General features: G+C 34.0%; 1 protein-coding gene across 1 annotated transcript; it reads right to left on the reverse strand.

Moving 5' to 3' along the window:
- Positions 1–5,275: 5,275 nt before the first annotated feature.
- LOC131662200 (protein SMAX1-LIKE 6) lies at positions 5,276–10,782 on the reverse strand. The gene is made up of 3 exons (XM_058931917.1): positions 9,180–10,782; positions 7,907–8,129; positions 5,276–7,307 (listed from the first exon to the last, which is right to left on the reverse strand). The coding sequence occupies exons 1-3, from the start codon at positions 10,379–10,381 to the stop codon at positions 5,502–5,504; spliced, it is 3,231 nt and encodes a 1,076-aa protein (XP_058787900.1). The 5' UTR covers positions 10,382–10,782; the 3' UTR covers positions 5,276–5,501.
- Positions 10,783–11,259: the final 477 nt, after the last annotated feature.

The following is an 11,259-nucleotide window of genomic DNA, read 5'->3' on the forward strand; positions in this document are numbered from 1 at the left end:
ATTATTGATTTGTTAATTTTGAGATTCTAATAATAATATTTTACTTGATGCTAATGAAATTGGTAAAATAATGAAACTAAGATTAATGAGGAAGAAGCTGGCTGGGATTTGAGAGCGCCAACAACATTCTGAAAATATTTTTATTGGAATAAGTTAATATTAAAATTAATAACTTATTATTAGGAAAAAAAGGAAATGCACTGACAGTGTAAAGTATTTTTAAACTGTCAACCAATGAGAGACATGCATCAGAATAAAGTCCATTTTTAATTTTAAAAAACTGTAATTACATGGTAAATTAAAGCATTTTGATTGGTTGTATGTGTAAAACTGATTTACACTGTCAGTGTACTATCTTTAAACTCTTATTATTATTATTGTAAAATAATAATGATTGACTAAACTTGTTACAGAGAATTACTGCAACCACTTTTTAATATATAAGCTTGAAAAAGAACGAAAATTTTAATGAGATTAAATCTAATAAAAACCTTAATAAAATATTTATATGTGATTTTTTAATTATTTTTTATCTTTTAATAAAATACTTTATTAATTAAAGTTAAAAAATCCCTCCTTTAAAAATCCAAATTAATAGCTTATTATTACAGTTTTGAATTTATTCTGAAATATAATTCCTGTGAAATATTTTTAATATGAATAAGAAATTAGTATAAATTAAATAAATGATATGGAGGATTAAATTTGCAATTAAGTCTTATTATTATTATTTATGAGAGAACTACTTTTAGAGGGGGTTTAAAACCCCCGCAATCTGTCTATTTTTTCTTTAATTCTACTTTGCTTGACGTGGCGAGACATGTGGCATGCCACATAAGCCTTCGTTAGAGCAATCTAACGGGAGGGACCAAAATTCGTGACGGAAAATTTTGTGAGGACCAGAATTCGACGAAATTTTTTATAAGGACTAAAAGTGAAAAGTGCAATATTTATAGGGACTAAAAACTTATTTAACCCTTATTCTTATTTTAAAAAAAACACCTAATGTGGTTTCATTTCTTAATTTTCAACATTTAATCATTAAGAATTAATATTTTGAAGAAAAATACAAAAAAATAACATATAACTTTAACAATATAGATCAATATTCAATCATAGAATTAAAAACCAACATACATTATAAATTTATAAAGCAATACGTATAATTATTGATGGATCTAACAAAATAGAAAAGTAAGAAGAGAATAAAAATAATATGTATCTAAGAGACCAAGAGACGATATAATAGAAGGATGAGAGAAGATAGATTAAGTAAGTTATGTAGGCTATTGGTAAATAAATTTTTTTTTTAAATTATAGTTTTGGTCCCTTATTTTGGTGTTTTAATAATTTTAGTCATTCTATTTTGTTTTTAAATATTTTTAGTCCCTCATTTTCATTTTAGCTATAAAAAACACACTTTTTAAAATATATAGTGCATCCTCAAGTGGGGATGGGGGACCAAAAGTGAGGATGAGAGACAAAAAAACATATTTTAAAATGTAACACATAAGTATTTTTTGTAGGCAAAGTGGAGATGATAGACCAAAAGTGTTTAAAAACAATATAGAAGGACTAAAATTATGAAAACATAAAATAGAGAGGCCAAAACTATAATTTAATTTAAATTTTTAACAAAATTATTTTTTAAATTAAATTTTTAAACTCAAACAAGCGATTTTTTATTTTCAATTTTTAAGGGGCAGGCTTGAAGTCCATTTGACCAACCCAACCCATGAAAATATATATTTCGTAATCGGATGTGAACATAAAGATGCCTTTATGAGCAATTTATATTAAAATGAGAGTAATTCAGTGAGGAATACATATGGTGGGGAATGATGTAAATCTGAAAATTTATCTCTAAATTAAATTTTAATAAAACAAAATTAAGTGAGATACACTAATAAATTGTGTATTCAAAAATATATATTCCAGACATATTGGAAATTTTAAGGTATTTGAAATAAGCAATTCTTTTTTTTAAATGTGTTTTTACATCATGATCCGTTGTAGAATTTATGGTACAGCCCTGTATAGGAATATACACACTGGAATTTATTAAGAAGAGTAGTTAAATGTAATTAATTTTTTTAAAATTTTATATAAAAAGTATAGTTACTCCTAATTATAATAATAATCTCACAATATAAAGAAATTATGTAATAATTAAATATGTATATCAATTAACATTTGCTTAAAATTTGGACCAACAAAATACATCCACTTTTTTGTTTTTCTTATAATAGACAGGAGTACTAACATTTTAAATGATGATGTGTGCTTACAACACCCACCTAACTCTCCAAATGTGAAGAGCTCTATTATGATGTTTAGGACCATGTTTATACTTTAGAGTATTTGTCATTTCTATTTAGTACATACACTGTCTAGTGGAATAAAGTAATTATTACTTGGTGACTTTTCAATATAATCAGCAAAATGCTTATGATTAATTTTCTCCTAACTAGTTCTTTTTTAAACTACCATTTTTGTTCTCTATTGTATTGGATAAGCCCAACAAATTATGGTACAATGAACTTGAGTAATTTAACATGCACCCTCACACCTCTACCTCAAACCCCCACATTAATTGGAAAAAGTATCTCTTCTTTTTATTTACCTCTTTCAAAATTTACAAATCTTGTATATTTTTTACCCTAAAAAATTCGGTAAAATGTCAAATTTTCGGTAGTATTATTAAAAATTTCGGTAGATTTTTATTAATCATGAGAAAAAGACATATTTTTATCGATTATTTTTAAAAATTCAATGTGAGTTTTTACGATGTGTAGTTTTGTTTTATCAAAATTTTCAAAAATATGATATACCGAAATTTTCCCCAATCCTTAAAAATCTAATAATTGTATGAGATGTTTTCCATAAATGCGTCTAAAATGGATGGATCTCTTACAAATTTTACACAATATTTTTACCATTGACTTGATATGTTTTATATGAACTTTTGAAATTTTTAAGCAAGTTAAGGAATCTATGAGTAATGCATTATATGTTTTAATCTATGAGTACATTTATTGTCTGGTTAGGTTAAGTCATGTCATGTTATGATAGGTTAGGTTATATTCATGTCCCATAATGTAATACTAATTTTTATGTAATGCAATGTTAATGTTAAAGCCTCGACAAAATAAAATAGTTCAGTAAACATAAAATAGTCGAAATAATAAAAAATAATATTATAGAGACAACAAATAATGAACAAGTATATAAAATTTAAAATAGTCTACCACGAACAATGTGTGTTATCTGCGATAATCTGGCATGGACCTCGCCATCTATTTATACCAAACTCATGAGATTATTAGAAAGTGATATCATCTGCATTTGTTGCTAGCGAGTCACACCAAGTGGAGGCGGTGGAAGTCATCTAAATGACCTCCATTATGCAAAGGTCTGGTATCATCACTAGACTCAACAAATACGATGATGTGAGGGTGTGATACTCTTAAGTACAACTCTAAATAATCATTCAGACACTGTCCAAGAAAAGTCACATCAACTACATTTTCTCTAATAACACGGGCATTACTCACAATGATAGGCCTAAACCATTTATCAATGTCTCTATATGGTATAACAGTGACAAATCTAGGAATGACCTGAACATAGTCAAACTAGCGCAGACACCTCTTAAGTAAATATGCAACAACAACATTTTCCCATCACAAATAACCTGAAAAATGACAGTCTCATCGAACTCCTGATGCACTATATAGTCTGCATAGAGTGTCTATATGAAATCATCCAGAGTCAGAGCAACGATCCTCCGCTTGTACTCTAGAAGACCGCTTGTATGTGTGTCGAGCTCCATCTGGAAACCTGTGGGAAGCCATGTGTGATAGCACCATGATCACGCCTGTTACAAATGGGCGAAAAATGCTCATATATCCAATAGTGCAGTAAAATATATAAATAGACAATAAATTAAATATGCTAAATGTCTTTAACAAATACTCTCGAAATAAAAAAAATATAATAAATATTCATACCTGAAATAGACTCATGTCATCGGGAAGTCGTCTCGTCTGAAAGGCAATCGCCTCGCTAAAGGCTTTATGTAGTATTGCCACAACAGCACAATCCCATGCCCAATGCAGAGACTCAAACTCATCAAATATGGATGTGTACCTGACATCGATGTATGCATGAGACTTACCCGTTAAAATAGTACATCCAACAAGATGCTACATGTATACCCTAGTTGTCGCCTCATACATATAATGCTCCACCAATGATTGGTAAGTATCCCAGAGCCAAGAGAGACAAAAATGAGAACCCCTGTTAACCTTGAACTCATCCAATACCATATACCGTGTAACACCTAGGTATGTCTCAGCACCCATACATGCAATCTCCTAGTTCATCAGTGGAGGGGTAAAAGAAAATTACCAGCATGGGGATAGATGGAAGAGGCTGGAGACATCAACCAAGATAATTATCATCTCACCAAAGGGACAATTAAAGGAAGATGTCTCTTAATGCCAACGTGCAATAAAAGCTTATAACAAGGGAGCATCAAGCATGGTGAGCAAACAATCAACCAACGGTATTAGGCCAACATCAACAACAATTATCCTAACCTCGTCTAACATCTGCACTGTCGAGAATTTCTTCAATTTCGACCCATAAATACCTTCAATAGAGTGTTGTCCTATAACAAATAAAGCATAAATCATCAGTTACTTTCAATTAATCATTAATAAACAAAAAACAATTTAAATAAAAATATTTATACCTCTTTCACCATAATCTAAATATCACATGATAAGAGTACCCTGTGAGAAAGATAGAGTTAAAGGGCCCTATAGTGCCCCCTCTATGTATCAACTTGAACTGTATTAGTCTAAATCAGCACCTCCGTATCATCCTGAACAGTCACATATGACTCAAGATCATTAGTAACGACATCATTTGGCTTAACATCATGATCTCTGGACTGACCAACTTTATCTTCTCTATGGTGGAAAATATGTGGTCCACGAGATCGCTCGATCCTATTGCGGTAAGAGTTGGAAGGAAATACTCTACCCGTCCTAATTTTCTGGTGACTTTCTCCGTCATCTTTTTCGCCTACACTAGAGCTCTCTGGAACAGGTCTCGTTCAATCTAAGTATAATTTCTCCATTTCTTACTCTTCTCCTTACTAAGGATATTATGATCAAATTGTTGATTATGTAAGTATGGAGTGTGTAGATTCTTCAATGAACTTTTCTGCAAACTAATGGACCAACTCAATAAAAAAACTAAAAGTAAGTTTAAAATTTTAAATTATTCATCCCATTAGAATAAACAGGAAAACTGGTGGTGTGGATTACACATTCTTTTTACCATAGGAAATCACCGTAACAATGACCACCTCAGAGAGAAAAAAAAGGTGAGATTAATTACCTTAAAACTGCTATAAACTACCAAATGCTATAACCTAAAGGCTACATTATACAACTAATTACATAACAATACATCATATAGTGATCAAAAATTCAGTTCAAGCTAATTCTAGGTGGAAGGCATACTCCAAGAGCTTGCTCTTCCACAAAAATGCTTTCACATTTAACCAATTTCATGACACACTGAGCTACATTTTGATACTTCTTTTGAGCTTCAACAAAGCTACTTCCAAGAACATGTTCAATCCAATCTTCCACTGCTTTTTGCTTGTCTGATAACCAAGCAGCTGCAAGTATCTGTGACATCACCTCATAATCAATTTCCAGCATATAATTTGATCCAAATGTCGTTTGAAATTGTTTGTCAATGCATTTGATTATTTGCTCAGCAAGTAAATCAAAATCGAACGGCTTAAAAACCACTTTTCCATCAATTTGATCAAGGAAATCATTTAACCAAGCTTCATGATTTTTAACAACAGGTTCACTTTCACAGTCATCACAATCAACTTCTTCCTCAACCTCCTCCTCTAAAGGCATATTCAGATCAAGATACGACCGTGACGCTTCTTTGACATGTTTCGGTGTCTTGCTAGTTACTTTCTCATTGGAATCGATACTATCGTTTTCACCTAGCTTTCTTTTATTCAGAAATGTTCCTTTTCTCTTTGCAACCCTTACATTTGTGATACTGCTTCTCATGACATCCTCAGAAGCATGTCCAAGTGATAATCCAATTTGAGACCTTTTAGCTTCAAGGATTGTTTCCTCGGAAAACATTTTCGGTTCCTTTTCCGTATCGAAACAGCCGCTAACTTTGAACACGGAAGAGGTCACAACAAAGATTGCATTGTTGATGCTGATTTCCCTTCCATGCGAGTATGAAAATTTGCCGGTTCTTATTGCGTGGAACAAACTATTCTGCACAATTAAATCAGCTTTATCTATATTTTCAAGAAACACAATCGAACGCGGCTTTTTACTCAACTCGCCAGCAATATAATCCACAACTGTCTTCCTCCCAAGCATGTTGTGGCATTCGAAAACCAAGTCCAATGATTGAAACCTGTCCTGAGAGTTTAAATCCACTGAGATTATGTTTTGTTTGTGTCCAAATAGAGTTTCTGCAAGTTCTGAAGAAATTTTTCTTTTTCCAACTCTGTCTGGTCCAAGGAAAGAAAACCATGTGTCGGCTCTAACATTTGAATTCGATCGATTATGCTTTCCACCACCAGAACTACAAAGTGTCATAATTCTAATGATAGCATAAATTGCCTCCTCTTGCCACCACACCTTTTCGATAAGGAGCTTGTAAAGTGACTTGAAATCAACCATTTCAAATTTTCCGTCTGAAGTTGGACCAGAGGATCTAGCAATTTGGTTTGAAGTACTCTCGACAATAGCATCATATTCAGTCGAAAGAGAATCTGACAAGTGCGGAAGATGCTTCTTATGATCGCTTACTTTTGGAGTATCTGGCTCATGAGTAACGGATGTATATGTAGTTCCCAAAACCAAATCTGTGGTGACAGAAGAAGTGGTAACCCGAGAACTTTGTATGTCGAATTTTGAACCGTTCGGTACATGTCCAGTTTTATCATTGACAATAAGACTCGAATCAAAAGGTTGTGAAAATGGTAATATCTGTTTAGATGGAAATGGATTTGGTAACTCTTTAGGCATGTAGGGAATTGGACTAGAACAGTGGATTTCATTAAAGTTACCAGTTCCTGTACCGAATCGAAACCCCTCATGGAACGGAGCTTGGAACCTTGTTAACGTTTGTGAAACATTGATTTCAGGTAATGATTTGTTTCGATGAAGATGTTGACAGATATCACTCCATTTCCTTTGCAATTCAGAGATCTTAGCATTCAAACTTGTGTTGTCTTCATTAGTCTGCACTGTCGAAAATTGACCAATTAAGTATGGCACATGATGCAAAACACAACTAGCGACAATAATGTATCCAAGATTTTAATCAAGAGATTTGGATAAGATTTACTCTTTAAGTTCATAAAAAGCATATATCATGAATAATACTACATATGAAATATTTTGGCTTTTTAGAAGTACTATGCTACTGTCTACAAGTAAAACCAGGGCCCGTCGATTGCATTATTTGCATATGTCTATGGTAGGACCCAAAGCATACCTGGAAAAACGTACCTGTTGCCAACATTAAAAAAATGCTATGTCCTTATCAATTTTCAGAAACATCGCCAATTCAGTTCCGTAAACCGAATCTCTGAAGACCTATATAGGCATTCAAGGTGACAAATTCCGTTCTTAGTTCAGAAAATTCATTTTTTCTTCTTTTTACTTTTACCATTTTAGAATACTAGCATTATTGCCTCTTTTACCTCTAAATTATTTTAGTGAGACAGTGCATGAATTGTCCCCACAATGTCACATTTATGTGTGGTAAGCATGTGAATGTCTTTGCATGCAGTATGGAAAACAGAACATAATGTTCGGTGATTATAACGCTAACACACCTTTGCCAAACCCGATCCTTTATCTGAATCCACGTTCGCTTTTTGTAACCAAGGTAAACTTGTTGATGCTGAAGTAGAAGGCCCTACCTTGGCATAATTATCAGCAACTTCTTGTTCATACTTTTCATTGCAAGTGTCACAAAGAGGTAAAGATACATTGGGATTTCTGAAATCAGAAGGTGTGGAAAAGAACCCACCAAATGGAACAAAGGACCCCATCAAGCTGCAAATGTATAATGGGCATGAAACTTTTAGATTTAATTTACACCAAACTGTGTCAGAACCTAAAGTGCACATGAAGAGATAAACTTTACGCATCAACCATCTCAATAAAAGGATAAAATAAAACCGCATCATCAACCTAAGTGATAGGCCAAAATTGGATCTGGGTTGTATGCACGCACGCACGCACACAGTCAGGCAGTCAGCCACATCTGGATTATTTGATCAAGATTTCTATGTCTGAATTTCTAACTCAGTATTTTTAAATCAAAATACATAACTGATTGCGTAAAGTACTAATACTGAACACAACCCAAATCCGTCATAGAGCCAAAACCAAAAAAGAAGAGTTGGGTCAGGGATTCAGAAAACGAAGAAGAATGAATAACTCGTGAATAGCCAGCATAAGAACCGATATATCAACCATCCATTAGAGGAATGCTTTAAGAACTCAGATTAACTTGTTCTCAGATTATAGAACATTACAGCAAATTTAAGGCAAGTGAATAACTTGTCTCTAAAACAGAAAACAGTTGAATCATCAATCATGACCCTTATTAGATTATTGCTCTAAATTCATAAAAAAGAAAAAGCTTATAGAAAGTTCCAATTAAAATATAACCAGATCTATTTTTTATTCAAAAAACTACTCCTGCCATTCTAAACCGACACTGTAGCCAAACACAACTTTACAAGTGACAAAATTGAAAAGCAACCAAAGGCCAAAACCATATCTGGAAACAAGTGAAAGACAATAACACAGACCAGTAAGAAAGAACCCTTCACTCAACACTCAATCATTTAATACCCAATTACTATATTGACATGTCAATTTTATATCTTCAAAAACAACATGTAAAACACACATACCAATATCATATACCACTTCCTTTTCATGCATATATTATTATATGATACTATCAAAATTATTAAATTGAAAGTGCATGATGAGTACACACCCTATGACAAAATAACACACATAGGTTCTTTCTACTCCAATTTTCAAGTAAGACAAATAAATACAAACCAGAAACAGAAAAGAGAAACATACCTGGATTTAGAGTAGAGTCCTTCCATAGAAGGAGTAGCAGATGTCACAGTCAAAACATGCAGATCCCAATTCTTATCAACCGTAGGGAACAACCTTAGAAACTTAGAATACACATCACAGGTTCCTGCTACCCCTACCAACCAGACCTTTCTACCATAAACCTCCAACAACCTTGTCAACCGCGAAACAACCAACACAACAGCATCACCAGCAGCAGCATCATCAACACCACCATCATTATTCATCTTCACAAAAACCTCAATCTCCCCAAAGCTAACTACAACACCAGCCCCCAAACATTGCTCCACCAAACGACCCACCTCATCAAATCTCAACCCCATCTTCTCCTCACTCCCACCACCACCAACAAACTCAAGAATCTCCTTCTCGATCGAAACCACACTCAACCCATCAAGCTCAGTAGGTAAAAAACCAACCTTTCCACTTTGAACTAACTCTATAAACCTTTTCAGAGCGGTTTTAGCATACACCCCCATCAAAAAAGGATTCCTTTTACTCTGACTCTTGCCAGCAATAACCTCAACAATCCTTCTGGAATTATCATCGAACCTGAACCGGTCCGGTTCCGGTTCAATATTACATAGAAAAACCGGAGGAGAAGGTCGATGGAAGAATCTAGAAGGTAGTGGAGGTTGAAGCAAAACGAATTTAATATCATAGCTACGAAAACCCGCTTCAGCGAAAACACGACTTACAATAGGGTCATCAAGAATCGAAAGAATGAAATGCTTCAATTCAACTTTCAAAAACGACGCCGTTTGATTCTGCTGAGTATGTTGCTGTTGCTGCATAATCTGAAGCAAATGGAAGCTATCAGGATTCCGACGCTGATTCGCCTGAGACCGTTTAATAGCAGCCATGAGCGAGTTCGACACCGGAGGTCCACCGTCGTTAACGGCGGATGAGGAGGAGGAGGTTTTGCAAGTTGGGAGACGGTCGAGGGAAACACCGACGGAGAGTTCCAACGCGCGAAACTGAAGACGCGGCGAGTAGGGAGAAGTTCCGGCACGCGCGCAGGCGTCGCGTAGCATGTTGGAGGGTAATGATAGTAAGGCTGAGATGGCATGGAGAGAGGTTGTTTGCGCGTGGTTTCGTCTACGCGCTACTGATACTGCTTCGTCTAGTGCACGCGCCGCTTCGTCTGTTAAGCATTGCCTCGCTGTGCTCACCGGCGTCGGCATCGCCGGCTAGCATATATAAAAATATATTAAAAAATATAAAATAAAAATTTATTTATTATTTGAAGGTGAGGTAATAAAAAAGATAAAATAATTGAAGGTGTTTGTTTTTTGGGATTAGTTTAGTTATTGAAGTTGAATACCCAATATGATTAATTGAAGTGAGTGTGTTAGGAAATGGAAAAGCTTTTAGTCTTAAAAGGATGAGAAAGAGAAAGAAGGATAAGATTGTGGTTTGGTGTTTAGAGTTTGATGATGAAGAGGAGAGTGGTTTTTGTTGGGAGAGGAGGATGTTTTTTTTGGTTTGTGGGAGTTAATGTTAATATGATGTTGGGTTGGATTGTTGGAGTGGGGCCCTTGTTTTGTGCCATGGTTGAAACACATGGTGGGCATAGATTCTATGAGGGAAGAATAGAAAGGAGTGAATTCAACTTGTTCTAGATTTCTAATTATCATTTACTCTAATTTTTTTATAAAAAAATTTAGATGTGTTCACGAAAGAAGAAATTCAGGGAATATCGAGTTTGATTTTTGATGGGAATAATATTTGGTCAGTGTTGTGACTTCTCGGCACGAACTCTAGATTATTAGGGTCTCATTTTCCTAGAAATCATAATGAAAAGTAAATAAATAAATATATTTTTTTATGAAATGTGGGTGAAATAATATTTGTATAATTATTTTTCTTTTATGAAAAAAGAAAATTCTGTGAGTGCTTGTCTTTCATGGTGGTGAGTGAGGGAGATGCTGTGCCCACTTAAGTATATGAGGGTAAGAGAGGGTCAATGTCAAACTTTTTTGGGGGACTAATAGTAATAGAGACCTTTTGTTCTTCTTTCTATCTTTCTTTTTTTCCAACTTTTTTTGCTTTATGACATATT

Source organism: Vicia villosa, linkage group LG3 (genome assembly GCF_029867415.1).
Source record: "Vicia villosa cultivar HV-30 ecotype Madison, WI linkage group LG3, Vvil1.0, whole genome shotgun sequence".
Classification (NCBI taxonomy): domain Eukaryota; kingdom Viridiplantae; phylum Streptophyta; class Magnoliopsida; order Fabales; family Fabaceae; genus Vicia; species Vicia villosa.

Coding starts and splice junctions, on each gene's coding strand:
- LOC131662200 (XM_058931917.1), bottom strand. CDS start 10,381: ATGCCGACGCCGGTGAGCACAGCGAGGCAATGCTTAACAGACGAAGCG. Junction 8,130..9,179: donor GGACTCTACTCTAAATCCAG/GTATGTTTCTCT, acceptor ATACATTTGCAG/CTTGATGGGGTCCTTTGTTC. Junction 7,308..7,906: donor AAGGATCGGGTTTGGCAAAG/GTGTGTTAGCGT, acceptor TCGACAGTGCAG/ACTAATGAAGACAACACAAG.